At 39.3% G+C, this 23,143-nt stretch overlaps 2 protein-coding genes across 3 annotated transcripts in view; one reads left to right on the plus strand and one right to left on the minus strand.

The window, feature by feature from the left end:
- LOC113678339 (uncharacterized) overlaps positions 1 to 11,523 on the minus strand; it is an 11,707-nt gene extending 184 nt beyond the window's left edge. The window contains exons 1-11 of the mRNA XM_027195223.2: positions 11,198 to 11,523; positions 6,213 to 6,393; positions 5,769 to 5,897; positions 5,032 to 5,213; positions 4,471 to 4,585; positions 3,662 to 3,831; positions 3,288 to 3,418; positions 2,678 to 2,796; positions 1,887 to 2,004; positions 1,007 to 1,509; positions 1 to 860 (exon numbers count right to left, since the gene is read on the minus strand). The exon at positions 1 to 860 is cut by the window's left edge and continues 184 nt beyond it. Of these exons, the coding sequence (XP_027051024.2) occupies positions 319 to 860; positions 1,007 to 1,509; positions 1,887 to 2,004; positions 2,678 to 2,796; positions 3,288 to 3,418; positions 3,662 to 3,831; positions 4,471 to 4,585; positions 5,032 to 5,213; positions 5,769 to 5,897; positions 6,213 to 6,393; positions 11,198 to 11,350 (2,343 nt within the window). The 5' untranslated portion in view covers positions 11,351 to 11,523 and the 3' untranslated portion in view covers positions 1 to 318. The remainder of the gene's footprint in view (positions 861 to 1,006; positions 1,510 to 1,886; positions 2,005 to 2,677; positions 2,797 to 3,287; positions 3,419 to 3,661; positions 3,832 to 4,470; positions 4,586 to 5,031; positions 5,214 to 5,768; positions 5,898 to 6,212; positions 6,394 to 11,197) is intronic.
- Positions 11,524 to 13,589: 2,066 nt separating this feature from the next.
- On the plus strand, positions 13,590 to 22,636 carry LOC113678358 (origin recognition complex subunit 1-like). Of its 2 annotated transcripts, none has more exons than XM_027195242.2 (15): positions 13,590 to 13,797; positions 13,920 to 14,479; positions 15,255 to 15,500; positions 15,947 to 16,174; positions 16,311 to 16,397; positions 16,961 to 17,192; positions 18,145 to 18,246; positions 18,825 to 18,987; positions 19,684 to 19,791; positions 19,921 to 20,070; positions 20,196 to 20,315; positions 20,585 to 20,751; positions 21,061 to 21,148; positions 21,804 to 21,840; positions 22,105 to 22,636. In XM_027195242.2, the coding sequence occupies exons 1-15, from the start codon at positions 13,709 to 13,711 to the stop codon at positions 22,266 to 22,268; spliced, it is 2,541 nt and encodes an 846-aa protein (XP_027051043.2). In that variant the 5' UTR covers positions 13,590 to 13,708; the 3' UTR covers positions 22,269 to 22,636. The 2 variants fall into 2 exon arrangements, with proteins under 2 accessions (XP_027051043.2, XP_089044198.1); XM_089188072.1 differs by having other exon boundaries at positions 13,920 to 14,149.
- The last annotated feature ends 507 nt before the right edge of the window (positions 22,637 to 23,143 follow it).

Consider the following 23,143-nt stretch of genomic DNA (forward strand, 5'->3'; position numbering starts at 1 on the left):
AATACGATCTATGTAGTCAAAATCGTAACCGTTTTTCGTTAGTCAGTCGCGCCAATCATGCAAAATTGTTAATCTTTGCACAAACTTGACCCTAAATTTTCACAGTTAATTTTCTAGTTCAGTTCTAGTCGATCCGATGGGAACAATCAATTGTTCTCAGCCTAAAAGAGTCTTTCTCGATGTGTCATCGTATAGTAAGAGATGTAAGAAGCTTGAAATATCATGGTATCCTATTTGGTCAAGGGCGAAGTTTACTTCTCCAATCATAAGCACGCAGACGCAGGCTTATTTTCTGGTAATCCGTATGAAGACGTTTGATTAATGATATCCGTTGATAATGTGAGTCTCCCTATGCTCCGCCAGCTTTGCATGTTTTCCATAAACAGCCCTGATTTGTTGGACCCCAAACTGACCGTACACAAAGATCTTGTCACTTGAGTAACCCAGCGTTCTGAGCCCCTGAAGTACTCCCAGGACCATACGGGGCCCTCCGCACACAGCCACACGATGGCTAGACTCTTCTGGGAGGGGAAGGGTACTAGACAAAAACTTTGCATCAATATAACCTTCTCCTCCCTTCCAATCATCACAGTCGACTTCAAACACCGTGAATGAAGCTGTAAGACGTTTGTCATGTAAGGCGTATTTCTGCAATTCTTGGAGGTAAGGTATATCAGCTGGTCTGGAAGCACAGAGGACCAGGGTTACAGAGGTCTGGTCTTTAGGATTAGCCATTATTTCACGTATAATCTGAACAGCAGGCTGGCAGGACATACCTCCCACCACCAGAGTCAAATACTTGGTAGAATTAGGCTGATACTCGTATCCACCGCAAGGTCCGCGAAAATCTGCGGTATCACCTGAAGAAAAGATCAAAAAGTTCTTTGGATTTATTTTACCCAGGCGGTTATCCTTGCCGATAAAAACAGTATTCGACAAAATTCGCTGAATTTTCAGAGTATAGGTTTACATTTAACTTCTAAATATTTTGTTATGTTATTCTCACCAATTTGAAGAGCACGGATGCAGTTGGAGAATATTCCATTGGTCTCATGTTTCAACAAGAGCGAAATTTTGCCCAATTCTTTTGCGCGTGATACAGGGGAGAGAAACCTCTGATGTTTCCCAATCCTCACCAGGACGTATTGACCAGGGAAGCATCCAGTGAAGTCTGTAGCCTGGGGAAGAGAAAATGTGTACTCGGCAAGCGTTTCCCCGAGAGGTTTTACTGAGTGTAGTTTCAGGGCGGTGAACTCGTTTGGTCTGAGAGAAGGGTTGCGAGACAACTCGTCATCTATGTCCAGAGATTTCAACATAGTTGGAGGACTGGTGTTGAATGGATTTTCAAACTCCGAGTCTTGGTAAGAATTCTGAAGCTCGATGTTGTGGTTGAAATCGTTGTCTTCATTACTGGCTTCAATGAGAAGTTTGCGCGCCAGTTCTTTCTTTTCTTCTGCACTTAGCTTCCTCAGTTCTGAATTAAGCACACGTGTATCAGAAACCTTCCCCCTGAGAATTACAAGTGAGAGAAAAAAGTTATTTTCAAAAATACACTGCAGAAAATGAAGAAAGTCACTTGCCCAAGGCTCGCACTCAAACTTTTCGATCTGGAGTCCAATAGGCCTTTGTGTTTTCGAACTTGATGACGAAACGGAAGAATAAAACTGAAAAGATGACATTCTTAAAAAGCAAGAAAACTAATTCACAGGGTCGGAACAGTAAACTTTACTCACGTAAACTTTTCGATCATAACAAAAAGCATTTACCCAAAGTAAAAGCAGAGTCAAACTCCAACAATGTAATAAAATTTCAATCATCTATTTGGAATAAACTTCTAGTTAACTAGTGTGGACATGAATGAATTAGTACCAGGATAGATTATTTACCAGAGGTCCAAGACTTCAAGCCCAAACAGGCTCGTTTTTCCAACAATTTGTCTGAGCACCTCGTTACTGGCGCCCATTAACCATCCTGCTTTGCCATCCCGGAGAAGGCGTTCCAGACCTACAATGCGCATGAGCCAAACATGATGAGTTTCTTCATTATAAAGTTGAAGTTATCTCTATAGTCGGGTTACTTTGCGATGAGGATATTATGTTTTTACTACCAAGTTCCCTCATGATAGAGAGAGAGAGAGAGGTACTATAATGGGCAGGAGCCCCTGCATAAATGGAAAGTACAATAAGCCCCACCAAGGTCTGTTATCAGTCCAGTGCCTAGGCATTCCTTACTCGGTTAAACATGGACGTTTGAGTGAGCGTGGGAGACTGATAAAGAACAGCCCTTCCCAAACTATGCACGCTTACAGCTAAGGAAAAGAAAACGCCTGGTGGCAAGGCTGACCTGATTTGGGACCACATAGGATTCGAAGTCCTGCACAAAAGCTGAGAGCTTCCCCCCTTCTATTGAAAACAGCCACCCTTCAGCCACTTATTCAGCCGCCTAAATCTGCGAAGTCTGTGAGATACACAGATGTCTTAGACTTCCCAGCTCCTCGCCTCTTTTCCTTTCACCTTGAAGAACCCGCTTTTCTTGATAGAACTTTTTAGTTACAGAGAAAATCACACACCCAAGAACCGAGTCTTCTTTTTGTATGCCACTTAGTAGCCTCGCTTAAGTTGATACTGAAACGAGGCTACTAACAAACAAGGCTTATTGTTAAAATAATTTTACCCACCAAGTTCTTTCTTATATCCAACTCCACCACAGGCGTGCATCATTTCATTTGTGACGGCATCAACGTTAGAAGCTGCCTTGATTTTGACTTGAAAACACCAATGATGGAACTGACCGCGACTACAGAAGGAATAATATAAAGATTTACAAATAAGCGCTTAAAAAAATTCCCGACCGATAAGTTATTAGAAAATAGCATATGTTTTAACAAAAATGGGAGACGTGGTGGAATAGTTTGATGGAGGTGTATTTTATGCGGAATGTGATCGACATGTCATGATGCGATATGACACACTAGTACGATAACTCAAGTGATTATACAGATTCTCGCGCCCGGCGAGAACAAGGGCCTTGTTGGTCAAGAAGTGCGCCAGGACTTGTTATAATCACTCCTCGTGAGGTCATTATGAAACATATTATAACATGAGTTGGTGTGACATATATGATATGACGTAAATCGACGACGGTTGACTAAAAACAACGTGAAGAAGCGTGAGGTGAAGTGGCGTCATGAAACGTAAAGTGACCTGAATTAACTTTATGCAACGTTACGTTATTGTAAGATTCCCTCTGATTTAGGGTTTGAAATAAGAGTGGAATCTATGACATACATAGGTGCCATGAAAGGTTGTTCATATATGGACCAGTCGTTATCATTGGTCACTCGATCCATGGCTTGTGCCACACTGAACAGCATCATACGGCTGCAGTTGGTTTCTGTAAGGGATCTTCCAAAGTTGTCCTGTTCAGAGAGGAAAAAAAGATAGAGAAAATAGCCGGTTTTAGTAAGCTTGATAACAAGGATTCCATAAAAAATATATAACTGACAAATAAAGATTAATAGAAGAATGTAAATAATGAAGGAAAGAGAATGGAAACGAAAGCGTTTTGTTTAGTTTAGTTAAGAGGTTATAGAGTCTTCTTCTCTCAATCCAAATAGAATATCAGAAAATAGGGACGGGAGAGGGGGGCACCAGCATGTTACCTGTATAACTGGATAGTCTGCCACGCGCATCCCCTTATCGACATGTTCTGTTCTAATCACGTGTTTTTTGGCAATATCCATAGAACCCAGGGAAATTCCGTTCCAACAGGCCGAGCTGAATAGTAGGAAGTATGGGTCGATGACTTCATGTGCAGCTAATGGAAATTCACCTATTTATAAAGAACGAAACGAGGTTCGGTTGCATACGCATAGAAATGTAATTTATCAACAAACAAAGATTGTTGAATCCAGCTTATCACGAACGTGAGACAAAGTAAAAGTTTAAGTCCCCCGCGAGCCTAGGAAGATCAAACTTTCAGATCTTGTGGCCATGTGTTGTACCAGCTGAGCTACAAAAAACTTGCTGATGAGCGAGGCCATCACTGGATTCATATGCGATAAGTGTTCAGCATACTGCTGGTATTACAAGGGCGGATCCAATAATTTTTCATATTGGGGGTCCAAATTTTTATTTACGCCATAGCTTAAATCACATAATATATGATACAGGACAAGTAAGTATTGAATACTATTATGTAGTAACATACGATACTGTAGTTGCAAGAATTTTAATTTCAGACAAGTACTAAGATAACCCTAGTCTCGTGCCCAGACCTTTCAAGGCCAGTTACACGGTAGAATCTGGGTACGAGATTAAGAGAACCTGTCGGTCTAATGGGGGTGGGGTCGGTCCCCCCGTGATTCTCCCCCCTAGATCAACCTTTAGATCAGAGATTTTAAAAGCGTCCTGTGATGATGAAATCTATTAGTGGAAATGCAATAGAATGCTCTGGTCCAGTAACACTTACCAAAGGAACCAACAAGTCTGTCTGGTGACAATAGACCTTCACAAACAACAGGGCTAGACTGGTTACCGCGCATGCCCAACGCTGACCAATCATCGGTGCTGGAACGCACTTCGTTCTGTTGAGTTTCATAAAAACATGATGATGGGATCAGCATACGAGATCGTAAAAATTATCGCCTAGCCTGGATGGGGAGCATACAAATAATAAAATATTATCGTTTATGTCACGATTAAAGTCACTTTGGAAGTAGATCGCAAGATTCCAGTCAGTCTTGACTAGGTGATGACGTCAACTTATGAAGCCCGGTACGCCTTTTTGACTGGTTGCTTTTCAAAATAAGTAATTGACTAATTTCCATTTCGAGTATTCGATCCTTTGGTCAGTTCAATACTCTATGGCTCTCGTGTTGTTGTTTGTTTTTTTGCGTTTTTTTCTCTTTTTCGTTATTGTGGGCATGCATGCCATGCTCCTGGAATGTCTATATTATTTTTATTACATCACAAACAACCATTTGAAGAGACAAACGAGAACACTTTTCTTTTATCAACGCACAAGGTTTACCTTAAACATAAGAAACAGACTCAGATTCATGTAGTCTCCTCCGAATGATGGACTTGTACTTTCAACAACGTAGAAATCTGCAAATCCAGCGCTTGTTACCCAAGCACCGTGACGTAAAATTTGAATGGTGCCGTCATCATATTGCTTAGCTTTGGAGTTGAATGGAAACCAATTATGTCCGCCTATGAAGAGACAATAGATAGGTACGCATTGTGCACGTGAGTCATTTGCAAGAAGGTTAGCGAAAGAATAGAATATTGATGAAATCTATCATTTGTTTGGTCTTCTTCTCAATGGAGACAATTGTATGACAATTGACGGAAGGATAAGAGAGAAATTTTATCACCGACGTTCAGTTTTTTTTCCTTCTTTCAATCTTTATTTTATTATGAAAAACTTTGTGTTGGGACTCAATTATTGAGCGCACTCAGTAGGAATAGCTGAAAGATGTGCGTGCACGCCTTTTATCGATAAGGCCTTGGTTCGATTCACATCTACATAGAGTGTGAGAATTTTATGATGATTTTGTTGTGAAATCATAATATTTAGGGGGCTATCTGCTGATTTACCTCCCTCAGCAAAAACGAAACAGCCAAAATCGGAAATTGTGATTTCGACTTGGAATCAAGAGACAGAGAGCCACATCCTGAATGTAAAAATATTAAATTCTTATATTTATCTATTAACTTTTTAACTCCAAATTCATTTCATCACTCCTCTATATAACATTTGCGTACCTGTCGCGGGGTCACTGAACACCAGGGTGCCAATCAACTTGTCACTGTCAAGTCTTCTCAGCAGATCTTGGATTGTTTTGTTATTGTGATGTCGGAATAGCAAAGAAGCGACTGCACCTAAATGCATAACTGCAAAACGAAGAATACAAAAAGTTTATGTGAACTTTTGATAAAGACGCCCCAGTACAGTTTTGTTATGGCAAATCTTTGATGGATTTATGGTACCACTATTTTTCATGAATTTACTTGAAAGCAGTGTGATACAAATGCCAAACATTTTTTGTCATGTTATCATTTTCCCTGACATGATATATGGTTACCTTAAAAACAGTGTCTCCCTCTTAGAATTACCCTCAAATTTAGGTAAATATACCTGTTACTCTTAAACAAATTCAATGTCTCGTTTATGGCAGAATTTTTGCTTCTCGTGAAACGAGGACTCACCATAGACCATTGCAGTGCTTGAACAACCATATCGTGCTATTGTCTCCACGACCATTGCTGCACACACGTGACTCTGTCCCAGGCCACCAAACTCTTTAGGCACGATAAGTCCCAAAAGACCAAGAGAAGCCAAGGCATCCATGCTCTTCCTTGGAAATGTATAAGTATCATCGCATATTGCCTAAATATTTATTGGAACACTTTTAGTTGGCATATAACTAAAATGTCTCATTTGATGTGATGATTAGGTGTTTTTGGTATTGAGGTAAGGGACTGGTCATTTTTTTATCGTCCCTCCGTTCCCCTGAAAACCATGTGACCCCCCTTAACCCCCCCTCCCTCACCCTAGCGATACATGAAAACTGCTCCTTAAGGCTTCACGAGTAATGTGGCTTCACTGTGTTCTTAGCTTCTCTGTTCCTTCCCTGAAAAAGGGGGGGTGCCCTTAACCTTTTGTTCACATTTTCTCATAGGCGAACGTCTTGGATTCAATATACTTTGAATTTTTATCGACTTTCATTTTGCTGCTGAAGAGTCATTAATCATCTAATAACCTGCCTTTCCTATAGGTCATACTTAATATTTCACCAAGGCATGCACCACTGATTGGCGTGGCCGTAGCTACAACAACTCTTAAACTCAATGAGACCGCTGAACAGAAAACGCAGCACATACTCGAGTTCCTTCCAGAACTATTACCGACGATTCTTGCTTTGTACCTAGTGCGTTAACCCTTTAAAATCCAAGAGCGACCAGCATCTAATTTTCTCCTTACAGTAATAGCGCTGAATCCTTCATTAAGATTATGACAACGAACGAAATGATCGCCAGCTTATAAATCTTTGTCTTTTAAACGAATTCTCCTTACCAGTACCAAAGAAAATTTATACAGAAGAGTGTGGAGAATATTGATACTGATGTTAGGGTGTATAGGGTTAAAAAAAAACTACAGGGAAACAATAAAACGAAGCAAATAACTTTAGATCGTTTCCGGCCGGTTCAGCTCATTAGATAAATGATTTGTTTACAATGACATTCATAGTTTCCTTGATTGTGGGCGCGCTAATCTAATTGTGGTCGGTCAAAGTCGTTTGGCTCAATGTGAAAGAAATATCCGATTTAGTCATGCCAGGAAAATGATATTTGATTGTGTTTTGGATTTCCTTTGTCGATTGATCCTTCCACGTCCGTCTTTTGTTTTGTTGAGTAGACTAGACGATTTTCCAACCCCTTGATACGAGGTGATCATACATCCATGACTTACACCATCTCGTGCTCAAAACGGGATCAGGCTTCTGGTAGATTTCGAAGTATTATTACTGGCTGAGAATGAGCATGAAACAGCTAATAGGGCTTTGAGTTACAACGAGGAAGATAAGAAGCAATGTTTTTAAAGAAATACTCAGTTCTTATTTGGAATTGAATCTCAGAACTTCTTTCTATCAGTCTGATGTTATACCTACAAGCCACAGAAAGTTCTTGAGCGAGTCATAATGCCACGCCGAAAGGAAAGAACTATGAAATTGTGGCTATGAAGTTCTTTAATATAATGAAGGACAGTCTATGCTTTTCTTTGTCAGAGTAGGCCTTTGATCGTGTATTTAATATCTCTATAAGCTTATTTACTCACTCCAAACTATTTCCTGAGAATTGAAGGAATTTTGCTTAATTTGATACTGGCAAGCCGGCAGACGTGCGCCCCCCCCCCCCCCCCCCATGATAATCACAAGTACACCAGCTTGAACTCAAAATCGTACGTATTTTTTGTAACTTTTTAACCTAATCCTCTCTCTTGTATAAGAAGACACGTTTTATGTCTGGAGTTTCAGTTTGCTGGCATTTGTACATTTTAAAACCCAATGAGACAGTTTCAAGTCTCCCGATAGTGATGGCAAAGAATTCAAGAAAGCAACCTTTGGATCTCAACATCTACAGAAAAACTTTTCTAAGCCTCTCGTGATTTTTGCGATGTCAGAATACCTATAGGAAAGGCAATTGATAACGTCAAAAAGATAAGATAAGTCCTCTGTGAGAAATAAACTCCTAAAGATAAATTTGACAATCTTAGGGTTAAGCCCAGACGCCAATATCCATCGGGACCAGCCAAAGCGTGTTATTTAAATAACAAATTATCTTTTAGAACTTATTTGCGACTGAACAAGGCCACTATTTTAGCCCGAAAACATGCAGACCAAATGAAATTAAGGATGATATATGGCTTTGTTGATTGTAATAAAGACACAAACCCTTGGAAAACAAATCACTGGGTTGATGCACGTTGCTTTCATATTATGACGAAAACAAAATTCCAGCACGTAAAGATATGCGTTTAAGGCTGCAACACAATATAAAAGAAAGTGTGGCAATTAGATCTGTATGGGAAAAATTTTCTCATACGACTCATCTGTCATTTTAGAGCGAGAAACTAATACTTTTTCACAGCTTTTTCCTTATCTTTCATGAGTGACAAGCTTATTAAAAGATAAAAAATTTGTGTCAATTTTAGGTTGCACTCAGTATCCAATCAAGGACAAGTAAATCCGAGTCGTCCTCCCACAAAATCATAAGCCAAACTTGTCCCTATTTAGCAAATTTTTGAAAGCTTCTGGCTCTCCATTTCTTAAAGTTTCTCAACAGGTATTTTTCGTTTATTTCCATGGCGAATTGATTATATCCCCCTCCAACTTATGCTTGATTTGTTTCCTTTCCCACAAACAAGGGCGCTCCTTCGTATTGTTCCGATTTGCTCAAGTTCTAAGTGGTCTAGATTTATAACAGTACATGCGATGTCGAAGGAGTCATGCTGTGTTTGCTTTACCGCCAAGGTGAGATAGTCATGGCCCCCCTTAAAATACACTTAACTTGTTTCCTTTGCCAAGGAAAAGGGCGTTCTCTCATATTGTTTTAATTTTCTCACGTCCTGGGTGGTCTCGATTTAAAACCGTACATGCGATCTTGAACGAGTTATATTGTGCTTGTTTATCGATTTTAGGGGTCTTTTCTTCTAGAATCAGGAATCATGGTTTTAGACGAAAACATGACCTAACTGTTGCAAACTAGCAGAAGATTGCCTATAATTTAGCCAAATAAATATTATTTCCGAAAGAGGAAATTTTTCGTAATCATGACTCGATAGTTATCGTGATCATGAAACTTCACCGATAATGCAACGTGGAAAATTTTTTGTTTTAAGAAGAATTAAATCACCATAATTTCTAGACATTTGAAGTGCGCTCATCGAGAGCTGCGATGTCAGCAACAGATAATTCGGAAAAGGTCACGATTCAGAAATCTTTGAAAATAAATTGTTTTTCCTGTTTTCAGATATCAAATAAAAATATGTGAAGTTCGAGAAGTGACTTGATCAAATCAATGCGGTTCGTTCGAAACTGACCCAGATGCAAGTTTATGAACAAAGATTGGAGTTTTTTAAGAAGAAAAACAACTGTATAATGACATTCTGAAATCATACTTCGCTTGCTTTCATTTTCGCGTATGAGACCTAGAATCTTCGCATAAATTGACGATATTCATAGTTCTGTTTTTTATCATTCTTTGGATTTTGTAATTGACCTTTCTTTGACATAGACAAAATTATTTCACGTACATGTAATTTGAATTTGAATTTATAGTATCGATTTCAAAGAATTATTTGGGGGGGGGGCGGGGGGGGGAATTCGGGTGGAGAAGGGAAAGGGGGATGGAATCATCAGTGGCGAATGTAACACGAGTAAGATGCAAGACCAAACTTTTCCCCACCCCCTCGGAAAGGCGTTGAGCACCCCCTCGCGTCGAAGTATCGACCATATGCACCCGTTAACGGACATCATTGATAATTATTTCCGATAACATGACACTTTTGTTGAAATAGATAACTGTTCTCCCACGTAAAACATTACCCAGCGATAACTGATTAATTTCGTTTCACAAAAACTGATCAAAGTGCGTTTTCGTAAAAGCTCTGTTTTCAAAATGTTTTCCCTTCGCGTTTAGACCCAACAGCGGGTAAAATTTATCCACTTTGGAGAACATTTTCGTAAATACAGTTTTGAGCGAAATCATATGCACCCGTTAAGGGACATCATTGATAATTATTTCCGTTAACATGAGATTTTTGTTGAAATAGATAACTTTTCCCCCACGTAAAATATTACTCAGCGATAACTGATGAATTTCGTTTGAAAAAAATTGTCTGCACATGTTCGTAAAGCTTTGTTTTCAAAATGTTTTCCCTTCGAGTTTAGACCCAACAGCGGGTAAAATTCATTCACTTTGGAGAACATTTTCGTAAATACAGTTTTGAGCGAAAAATTTATTCGGAGAAGTATGGACGAAGGCCCGATCGTTTAAGTTTTGAATTTATCCTCTGTAGTACGCACATGACAGGGCCTAAGAAGACAACTCATACCTTCCTAACAAAGAGTCCCCTACTGCCAAAGAAGTAATGCGGAATATATCTAGTACCGATGGGCAGTTTCCCAACCCGCATTTCTTACCCAGAATCCACAATATGAAATACACTCTACGGAATTTTTTAACGAAGCTCAAACTGTTAACAATGAATTTAGGCTAATGTAATATGCAATGTGCCCTCCCCTAAGAGTGGTAGAGTGACACGCGGAAAATTTAGATTGTGCTGAAAAGAGGAAAATTGAAGAGTTTCCGTTGATTCTTGGAACACAGGAATTTTATTCAAAAAAGGCCTTAGCGAAAACAGGAAGAAGAAAATTAGAAGACTTAATCCATGAATGCATTTCGTCTATAATCTTAATCCGACAGCGCCAGCGCTGATCAGTTTTCTATTTAGAATGCGTGTTCACATTCTCCTCGTTCCTCGTTCCTCTTTCCATGCGCGAACTCGCTCCAGTTTTCGCCACGAAATTGCAAAAGAAGACTTTTTTTTTTTCAATAGTCGTCTTACAAATTTAAAATTAAATTCAAGATAATGAATTAACATGGTGTAACTCGTTATACCAAAAACTTACTGCGTTGGGTCTGATGAGTGTACGACAGCATTCTATTAGTTCCAGCTGTATTTCCTTTTGTTCCTCGTTCAATATCCATTGTGGATCGTACTGCCAATTCATTCCCCAGAAATCCTTTCCATTGCCCCAATTTTTCGTAAAAAGCGATGCCATCTCGTAGCTCGTACAGTGCACCAGACCTAGAAAAATTTTTTTCCACGATTTGAATACTGTTGATGTTGTAGTCTCGATGACGAAAACTATCTGATAAACTTGAGACAGGAGAAGGATTATATACTATATCTGTTGACACTGAACAATTGACCTTTTGTCGCGGAGACATGAATGATTTCACGTAGACATTTACGTTGAATTAATAACTTGTTTTTTTAACGATCTCAAGTCTTACAGGAAGTAGAGATATATGGAAAACGTCACACTATTTGCAGGAAGTCGACTATCCGCAAGTAAAAGTGTTTGACACAGTAATAAAAATTATCAGTTGAAATTTAGTTTGACTGATTTTCAACAAACTTAAGAGCATACGTATATTTTATGACTGGGTCTTTCTTTATCTCCTTCGGTTTTTAATACATCATCGGCCTTGTTAAAAAATAGACAATAGAACCCCTCGTTAACTCGATTAAGACCGGATTTAAAGATTTTATATTTCCTCATTTTCTGGCCATTTACTATCAGCTACCTCGAAATTTCCATTAGGTCGAGTTAATTCTACTTTCCCTTGGCTCAAATGTACCCTGATAACTCGAAACTTTAAGTACAAACGTCGTTCGATAAACGTCGAAGTGTCAGAACATAGCTGATTGACAGTTTCCACTCTTTCCTAATCGCGATTGGTAAAAACGTGATATGAAAACATGAGCTATTTACAAGGCAAAAATATGTTTTAAAAGTCAAAACTAGACGTTTTTGATCATCATCAGGGTAAATAAGCAGCGTCTGCTAAATTGCATGTTTTATATTCCTCGGTAATTCCCGACGAAAAAATTTCTGCAACATAGGAGCTAATTTGTCTCTTGACATAGGCTTCAAATGTTTGCTAATTAGGCCTTCAAGGATTTTGCCCATATAAAAGGATAAAAGAAGGCTAAGGATTATCCCACCGGATGTGACGGACAGGTTCAGAGTCTGTCAATAGATGTGTTTATGAAAATATGGTACATTTAGCTCATTGAACTTCCCAAACTAAACGTTCTTATTAAAAATAAGCTCTTATAGAAGAGACCAAATGTATGAAAATTAATTTGATGTTACAAGGATGGTAAAAACATGAATCCGTATTAATAACAGACGGGAAATTGAAATTCAACTCTAATCCTGATAATCTTGAACCCTCGATAACTCGAACCAATTCCCGTTTCCTTGGGAAGTTCGAGGAAGCGGATTTCTACCGAAGAGAAAATCACACCATTAGATCGTTGCACTAGTTGCTGCTGTAAAATTTCTACACTATATCACTGTTTTATCAGTTTAAACTTTGCCTTCTCGTTTGATTTTTAAATACTCTGTTTAATCTTTGATTTCACCTTGTCCTAGGATCTAAACATGTATTTCCGCTCCGGAAGTCTGAGCCACTTGCAACATATAAAAACTAAACTATAATTAATCAACAAATATTAACTACAATGCATGTAGAAGAATGCTGGTTTGGCCAGCTGTAAAAAACACGAAAAAAAATAGCACATTAGTTCTATCATGTATCAGTCTCTGCTTTTATACAATACACTCGCTCAATGACATCGTCAAGATCACAACTTTGTTGCTACAAGAGGTTAGGTTTACCCTTGCTTTGAAAATTTGTATTTGTTCCTTTTCATTCCTTCACGTTGGGACAAAAAAATTAATACTTCCGAAAAAATATGAAATGGCAAAAATTTCCACCTATAGGATTTACTTGTTGATTCAGGTTACAGTAATCGTGAAAAAATTTGTTAATACATGTGTTCCGCTTTTTGGAATTAGGGAAATTCGTGTGACCTGGATCAATCACATATCACTTTCTTGCATGACCAAACCTCAACTTCTTACGGCATTAATTTGGAAAAACACCAACAGAAAGAGATTCTAAAAAATAGTAGGTCAGCTGTCTTGAATAATGCGTCAACATCACATGACATCACGCTTTGTGGCTGATTGACCTTCCACGATCGGGGATCGATTATGAATCATTCTGAACTTTTCTTTTCTTGGCATCTGCCTAAATGATTCTCTCCGCACTTACACGCAAATGAAATTAGTCGATGAATTAAAAAAAAATAACAATAAATATATATATATATATATATATATATATATATATATATATATATATATATATATATATATGAAAAAGCCATGCAAGTTAATCGCACAACTGCGTTGCTAGAAATGTACGAGATTGACTGGGAATGAGTCTCCCCAGCTCCCACTCCTACTGGTGCACGTGTAATGGCGGCCAGATTTGAGTTCTCATGAATAGTTTCGGATAGTTTCGGAGTATAGTTGTCGAGATTACCGCCATATTTGGACACGATGCCTGTCACAACAAAAAGAGAAATTTCTACTAATACCCTAGAATGGATTGGTAATGGCACTATAGACGATGGAAAAGTATTTTACAGGTAATGTCAGATATGTTTTCAATCGCTCGCAGAAAGATCAAAATTCTTACTGTTTCGTATAAACGTACGACAGTTTAGAGTCAAAATCTAAATCTTCCTTTCTATTTCTCTCTGTTCATCAGCCAATGCAAAGTTAACGGAATCCTGATCAAGTGTGGAGATGATGTGGTTATACTCGGACGCACGGGGCGGCGTTCCATTGCACATGTACAGAAGTTATATGAAATTGAGGAATCTAAAGATCCCAACAGAGCTATAGTACAGTGGTATTACACTTATGGTGAAATCTCAGAACTCAAAGGGAAGAAACCTGCTGATATCCCAAAATCTTGGACAGAATTATTGCTACAAAGTGAGGATTGTTGTAGTTCTAGAGATGATCATATTAAAGCTGAAGATATACGGAGAAAGTGCAATGTTGTAAAGTTAAAACCGCAAGATGAAGTTCCAGATTATTTACAAAGTTCTTATCGAGACGGTCTTTATTATATTCGCTTTAAATTTGACCAGAATTACAACCTTTATCCTGTTAATAAAAGGCTTTCCAGGAAGTCTACATCAAACACAGAACAGACTATAGAAAGAGGGATAAATCATGTCAGAACTCCAAAGCAAACCCCAAGGAAGCCAAATAACACTGCAAAAACACCAAAAGCAAAAAAGACGCCAGCTAAAGAAAAGGGTAGGCAAGGAGCTGATATCTAACAATTTTGTTCTGTGGTTGAGTACAGGGAAATGTCATTTAGATTAGGTTAAACCCTAGATAATGGTGGCCAGCTGGCCAGCTTTCTAAGGTATTTTTTCAGTACATAATTAGGTCTGTACTGCTCTGTTTGATGCCAAGCCATTTTTGATTTTGTTGCCTTTGTCACTCACTTGACACCTCTGTCCCTCCTCTCCCACTAAGATCTTCAGTCAACAGAGCCTAGTGGTGGCCTTTCACAGTGTTGTCTTGGTTACCTTTCCCACTTCCTTATGGCTCCAATAGACTCTCCAGGCACCCTCCCCTCACTCATCAATTAATTACAAGTTTTAGCATCGTAGTGCAAATTTTCATGGCCAGGATTTGTATAAATTTATTTTTTCTTCCAAAGCTCAAGGCAGCCAACCACTAATCAGAGTCAAATATCCTATTATTTTAGGGAGCTTAGGGAGATTCCAAGGGAATGGAATGGGCTAGCCAACAGTAACAAGAACACTATAGAAATTAACAGTTCTAAACAGATACTTTACAATAATGTGTTTCATACGAAATAATTTTGAATATATTTTGAATTTCACTAAATTACTGTAAATAAGTTAGTTTTCTTAATTACCAGTGCTATGTAATAGTTAAAATTGTAACTGAAAAGCCCTGTTGAAGGGAGTCTTGATAAAGTATGTATGTATGTATGTATTCCCATCTTTGAATATGGCTGTATCCCTCACCACTTATTGTGTTTCAACATTCATTGTAGTTGCAGATAATTCCACTTCAAAGACAAACAAGAAGACTCCCAGGAGTACAAAGAAATTAACAATTGAAAAAAAGTGCATGGTGTCTATTGAGCCATTGATCTTTGATAGAGACACTGGAACTTCTTTAAAAAGAAGAGCAAGCCGCAGTGTTCCAGATGAATCTGCAGTGACACCTAAAAGAACAAAGGGTTCCAATAGTAAAAGAAAAACAAAAGAACAAGTTATGTCTCCAAGGCAGAGATATGGTATGTTCTTTTATTTATTGCTTTTGAGAATAGTTTATGGTTGGTAGGTCTGTGACTTCCTGTGGTGCTGAAACTTGGGTTTAAAAATCTTAGACCTTGTTGCAAAAATTTTCAGACTCTAAGATGCACAGGAGGATATAAATGAGCGCTGTTTGAGATGGAGAGATTTCAAGACCCCTAACCTTATTTTAGTCACTGCTTTATTTACCACTTCAACTTATTATTTGGTTAATTTGGTGTTTCAAAAAAAATAATTGAATATAGACTCAGAGTGGGAGGAATATTTGTCAAGATAGAGGGATGAATTATATGGATGGGAGGGGTGGCTGAGAGATAGGGTATTTGCAAAGATGTAATCAGATCCATGGCCTCCAACTCCTATGTCTGTTTGACTCTATGTGTAATATCTTTGATTATAAAAGCTTAGTGTGTATATCTCTTTACAGGTACAGCAGAAGTCTTAGAGCAAGTGCTTGAGAGTGAGTCAAGATGTAGTGATGACCAGGACGATGATGATGATGATGATAATGATGACAACATCAGTGATGATGATGATGATGATGATGATGTGTTTCATCCAAGTGATGTTAGTGATTTATCAGATGGCAATGATGGTGACGATGATGACGATGAAGATAATGATTGGGTTGTGGAAAAGATTGGTAAAACAAGAAGTAAGATTTTGATTTCCTAAGTTTTCAGTCACCTTTTCTCAGCACATTTACTACAAACATTGCAGGAAAAAAAGTTAAGTAGAATTTATGATGGATCTCATGTTATTTTCCATGTTTTCTATTTTTTTTAAAACAGCTCAAGGAAAATGCACACCAATAAGAATACTGAGATCATCGTCCAAGGGCAAGAGTTCATTCACAGCAATACAGGACTCATCCAAGGGTGATTCTAATTATGTAGATATAAAAACAATATCTGTACCATTGTTATTGTAATAATTGGAGATTTCATGCCTACAATGTGCATTGTATGGGAAACTCAGGTGTCAACTAAGAAATGATCTTTGCAGGTGAACTTCAAGTTTAGCAATAATAGAAAAGACATTTTTCAAATTTGTGCCTACCAGATACTTGTTGATCACCACTGCTAAGCAAATTAGCAAGCCACTTGTTAGGAGAGAGGCACATTTTGCTGGGAGCATAGAACTAATCTGGTTAAAGGGGCAGGGTATCATTACATTAGCATATCTAGAGGGAACCTGACTTCATAATTTTTGCAACAAGAAGAATGTGAATTTCTACTCAGTTAGCTGCTTTCATCTTCCTTTCTTTTTCCTGTGTCATTGTTACTGAAGGCAAAAAAGGAAGGGGATGTGAGTTTATCAAGAGTAATTTTGGGTGGCCTCTATCAAAAAATTCCAGGACTTTGAATACACCTGCAAGCTTGCAAGGGCTTTATTCAATTGTTTTGAATGTCAGCTCAAAGCTATTTTTAATTACCCATAGGTAAACCTACTGCTAAAACTCCATCTAGAGTGAAACCACCTCACAAAACACCTCAAAAACACTCTGCACAGAAACTGGCAAAAACTCCAAAGACTGAGCGAAAGACACCAAAGACACCAGCCAGAAACAGCTGTAGGCAGCCATCTCAGAAGAAAATGATGACCCCAAGCATTCCTGAGAGGCAGCAGCCTTGTAAAACGCCGGGAACACCTCTAGAAATGGCTAGAAAAAAGTATGTATTTGTTTCATAGTTCAAGATGATTTAGTTTTACCAACTGAGTTGATGGAGCAATTTTCAATTGACTGTTAAAAACTAAAAACAAAGGTAACGCAACAGCCAATTACATCAAAGGTTTGCGTCTTCACTTGCCAATGAGAACCCACAAAGCAAAGTACAAAAACCGAGGGAAAACGCGGGCGACCAAGTGACGATTAGTTTTTTTTTGGCGTCTGATTAGTTGAGAGCATAGCGCGAGCTTTTTGGACCAATCACAAACCGAGGTAGGGCAAAAAGCTATCCCAAATTAATTTCGGTAGTTAATTGGAAATCACACTAATGTGCATTGGCCAACACAGAGGTCCATAGAGAGAATCGACAATCTCTTTACATTGGGAAAAACCCTGTACGATTTTACATCTCATGACGGTGGAAGATTCACATTAATTCCGTCTAGTGTAATACCCTCACTGATGCAGTACCACAGTTTCTTTAGAAGTTCACTCCTTGTTTCATAGTCCAGTAAGTTTGCTGTGGTATCTTCCGAGAAACTTCTGTTTTCGTAAGAAGTATAAAAATTTACTGTCCAAGCGATACGGAGTTGCGTAGGATTAGCTTTACTTCTCTCTGTGATTGGTCTAAAAAAACTCGTGCCATCTTTCCAACCAATCAGATGCAAATCTCAAACCAACAGCGACTCTGTTACTCGCGTTTTCCCGCGCTTCATACCGGTTGCCTGTCTTCACTTTTAGTTTTCAATGGCTCCTCGTGATATTTTCCGTTATTCCTATTGGCTGTTGTGATCAATCACTCAATTTATAGGTGTCATGACTTGGAATGAGTTTGCCCTCGCATCTGAGCCAGAGGCTCGTGTATAAACGCATGATTACAGTGGTTCATGTTTTATGACACTATCAAAAATTCTCTTTGTTAGTCTCCATGTCATCTGTTTTGTTTGTAATTTCAGACTGCATGTGTCGGCAGTTCCTTCGTCTCTTCCCTGCCGTGAGAAGGAGTTTACAGATATCTTTAACTTTGTGGAGGGGAAACTTGAGGACGGAACGGGGGGGTAGGTCATGGCTAGTTTACGTTGTTTTGTTACGCGTGGATAAACTGCGCTTGGAATTATGAAAAATATTAATTCACAATTACGAAGTGAAGAAGAACTCAAAGATGACGAAAGCTGTTGGGATGAGCAAAGCTGATAGGATTACAACAAATCGCGTATAGGTATTGCCAACTTAAAAATAGTTTATCGCAATTGTTATGAGGACACAAAAGCTGGTCGACTCCTCAACTGATCAGTTCTCAGAGCAGTTTTCAATTGATTGTCGAAAAACCAAACCAAAGTAATCCTAGGGACCAATCAGAACAAGGGATTACATAATCATTAGCAGATGAGAACTCGAGGTGAAAACGAGCAGCCGGCCTGAAGCGCGGGAAAACGCGAGTGACAAAGTCGCGATTATCTTTAGTTTTGCATCTGATTGGTTGAAGGATTGCTCGAGTTTTTTTACTCGTCACAGAGCAAAGTTATGTAAAACCAAAGGGGTTCCGTATTACTTTCGACATTCAATTTAAAATTGCTCTGATCCCGTTTGACTGTAGGTTTTTTTTATTGCTGTCTTCTTTTGTATGTGAATGCAGGTGCATGTACATCTCTGGAGTTCCGGGGACTGGAAAAACAGCCACTGTACATGAAGTATTACGCAGCATACAAGAGGACGAGGACCTGCCGGAATTCACGTTCGTGGAAATAAATGGAATGAAGCTAACAGAACCAGCACAGGCTTACTCCACCTTCCTTAAAGTTAGTAACTGTAGTAGTCATTAGTAAAAGAAATAATCTGTTATCAAAAGTGATTTAGGATATGATTGCTTTTTCTTTACAATGCTGAGTGGTTGGCTAAGAAAATTCACGCCATTCTACTCACCAATCAGATGCCGACCTAGAGTCAATCTTGATTTTGTAACTCCCGTTCTTTCCGTGTTTGAGATCAGTCGCTCGTAGCGCGCGAGCAGAAGGACTCGTTATTAGTGTTTCGGCCGATTGTTTCTTCGGTCGTGCGAGGGTATGAAGCCTTGAGCGATGCGACCCGAGGTCAGCAAGGGGTCTGGCACACAGTATTAGTGCCAGATCCCCCGAAAAACTCTCCCCGACTCGTCTCAACTCTTCCCGCGGGCGGTTAAAGGGGCGTCGTGCGTCGTGCGTCGTGCGTCGTGCGTCGTGCGTCGTGCGTCGTGCGTCGTGCGTCGTGCGTCGTGCGTCGTGCGTCGTGCGTCGTGCGTCGTGTGTCGTGCGTCGTGCAGCAATTAAAATGAGGGCCTCCCGCAGGCTAGGTCGCTCGGTTGTACTGTGAGATCCTTTCAGCTCTTTTTGATATTGTCCTCTGCTCTTGTTTGCCATCGCTCAAGTGAAAATGATTCTTTCCTAGGATAATAGTATTTTTTTGTCGTTACAGGTAAAAGTTCTAAACTTACAAGTCTTTCTTTTAACTGTTTGTAGCTTCTAACGGGAAAAAAGGCCACACCCGAACACGCCTCTAATCTGTTGGACAAACTTTTCAGTACACCAGCACCTAATAGAGATCCTGTCGTCTTATTGGTGGATGAGGTACCAATCAAAAGAATTACCTTACTAGACCTGCTGTCAGTCCTCTGACATTTTCAGGGCGACGCGGGCATCTTTTACCGCGAAGACCTAAGACTGAATGATTTATTCAATGCCTCCTTCCGTTTTCAGTTAGACCTGTTATGGACGCGTAAACAAAACGTGCTGTACAACTTGTTTGAATGGCCGACACGGAGACATTCCCGGCTGATCGTGCTCGCCATTGCTAATACCATGGATCTGCCGGAACGAATTATGATGAAACGAGTTTCCAGCCGATTGGTGAGTAGTTTTACGGTCTCTTAGTTTGCTTGAGTGGCAATGATTATTTAATTGAGCGTGTTAAAACAAATCCAGAGTAGTCATAACAGCCAGTAAGAGCTTCTTGGATTTTGTTTTTGTTTTAGGGACTGACACGGCTGACTTTTCAGCCCTACACGTTTTCACAGCTACAGGAGATTGTGATGTCTCGTATCGTTGGTTTAAACGCTTTTGAGCCGGATGCCATACAGCTGGTCTCAAGAAAGGTAAAGAGAGACGTATGCGCATGCGTTGAAAAATCGCTTGCCCCAAGAAAGGTTAACCATTATGGAAGCGTCGAATTGTTGTTCACGTATAAATTAATTTCACTTTATTGCTACCCACTCTCGAATTGAACCTAAGACTAAATTAGTCTGGATTGCTTGACTCGAAGTCAACCGAGAAGTGCAAGATTACACGTCATAGTAGTGCTCTTCCTCGATGGATCTGGATTTCATCTGTTTCTTATTTGTTTTGCTTCATTTTGTTTGAAAAGGTGGCAGCTGTCTCCGGTGACGCTCGCCGCTGCTTAGATATCTGCCGTAGGGCAGTGGAGATCGCAGACTTTCAGTCGAAGAAGAAGGGAACAGCATTGGTGGGGATGAGTCACGTGGACGCTGCATTGCAAGACATGTTTTCATCGCCAAAGATACGAGCCATGAAGTAAGGGGCTGGTTAAATTTACGAGATGGGTGATTCCTCGTAAGAGATGTAATTGAAATGTTCCGATCTTCCGGAATGAAGTGGAAGTTACCAAGCACAGAAATAATTTAAAAACCTTTATAATGTCTCAGTGTTTTTATTCAGTCATTTTATTTCGTTAAATCTTGGGACTGAGAGGTAGCTTTTGCCTTTTTAAATCTTTTTGGTTAAATACCTTAAAGGTAGGGATCCTGCTAATGTATTTCGAAAGGATTGCTTGAAACGTTGTTGATTTTGTATAACAGTTTTTAACATTTGTCTTTATTCCAGATGCTTGACACAAATGGAGGGTCTGTTTCTGAAGTCGGTTATTGCTGAGTTTCGTAGCTCAGGACTGGAAGAGGCGACATTTGGAGATGTAAGTGCAATTTTTTAAGCTGGCAGTTATTTCGCATGGCGTGCTTGATATTTCTTTAAAATTTTTTTTCATCCCTGTTATTTGCGCTCGCCTACGAGGCAGTAAGACGGTAGCTTTTATCTTAAGATATCCACGGGTGATGCCAAAATTGAATGAGAGGTAGATGAAGATTTGGAAAGCCTTTAGCCTTTAGTATGGTCCATCAAAAAGCACTGAGTTAACCACACAAAATTCGTGATCATGACTTATTTAAGGTATAATTTATTCGCACTGAACTCTTAATCAAGAGATGAGCCTTAAACAGGACCCTTTTGGGGTCATTGCTTGATTTCCTTATGCAAGAATCTTTTCTCTCACAGTGCTTCTCTCCGACCAAGGAATTAAAGTGAGCACAGGGGATCTCTTTAAGAAATCAATGAAAATACTTGGGGTAGCCTGAGGGGGTAACCCGTAGGTTAAAGCCGGGGGGTAACCCCAGGGGCTAGTCCAAGGGTAACTACCACCCGGTGCCCATGGTGGGTAAGCACTCTTGGAGTTAGGCCGCGATAGTGGAGGTACACTTCATGGATTTTACACAAAACGTATAAGTGAGAGTTTCCAAACCTGGATCATTAAACACGTTTGCTGATAAAATTTTGTATCTTGCTCATTTAAGGTTTTCCAGCAACTCCTCGATTTTTGTCGCATTGAGGGTAAGTCACGTTTTCATCCGTATTGCTGCGACACGGCACTGTCAATCAAGGGAACATAAACTCTTTGTCAACCAATCAGGAAGAATACAAAAATCATGTGACTCTACCCCCTTGAGTTTAACCGTACTTTGACACTTACGGTTTCTTTGGAGCTTAATGTTATTGTTGTTGTGGAGAGCAATGGCCTTTTCCCGTCTCTTAGATGTACGTTGCGATCTAAACCTCACCTTTCAATAACTCTCCTCGTTGATCTTCTCCCACCAGGTCTTTCCACGCTTACACCATCTCAAGCCGCGGGAGTTTGCTGTCGATTAGGGGCTTGGAAACTACTTCTAGTGGAATCTGGCCGTCGTGATCTGGAACAGAGAATACGTTTGAATGTCAATCAAGATGACGTATTGTATGCTCTTCAAAGTAAGCCCAGGTGACAAGACACGTGACCATATTTCGAATGGCTTACAAGCCACTGTTCAGATCACATCGACTCTTGAAATAAGTTTATTTGAAATGCTTATTGAAGTGATTTGAATTAATGTGATGTGGAGGAACTCTTTTGTTGCTGTATTGATTACGAAGGGATCCAGGAAAACCTAGCCGTTTGAAAATAGGCGTTTCATTTTCCAGATTTCATACTGTATATTTTTGTATTTTGGGGCAATTATTATTTTTTTTATAATTTCTCTTCAATGCGTCGAACATCGCTAGGAATTCTTGGATGTGTCATACTTTTATTCATACTTTTGTAAAATAAGGTACATATGACGATTAAAAAATATATTTTTTGCACATTTTAAAACGAATTCGAATTCTGCCTTTTTTTGGTTGTTGTTCTTGTTTCACCCGATTTCAGGTTACTTACGTTTATTTTCTCGACTTCAGTTGGTAGGAGGAGACTGGAACGAAACGTCAAAAAGCAATTTTTTGGAAGTGGCGGGGAGGTTATGAACCTCGCAAAAAAATATCAACAGTTGATATTCTCGTGTTATGAACTTATCCCAATCAACGCTTTCAGATCTCTAGAAGTTTGTATCCCTGCTGTTGCACGGAAATCATTTTAAACCCCATTACTGTTCTTGAATTAAAAGACCGAATGTTTCTTTGTGTAAGTTCCCACGCAAGACAATAAAATATTGTTCCGCTTTTTGTTCTGCCGTCGCACCTGTTTGTGTTATTCCTTATTTTCTCTCGTGAATAATTTATCCGGTGATGTTCACTCTCAGGAAAACGCGTTAATCGTAATTCTAGTATTTCTCACACTTTCTGTGTTAGCTCCATCCTTAGATTACTCGGAAAGAAATCTTCT

Source organism: Pocillopora damicornis, chromosome 11 (genome assembly GCF_964200805.1).
Source record: "Pocillopora damicornis chromosome 11, jaPocDami1.2, whole genome shotgun sequence".
Taxonomy (NCBI): Eukaryota; Metazoa; Cnidaria; class Anthozoa; order Scleractinia; family Pocilloporidae; genus Pocillopora; species Pocillopora damicornis.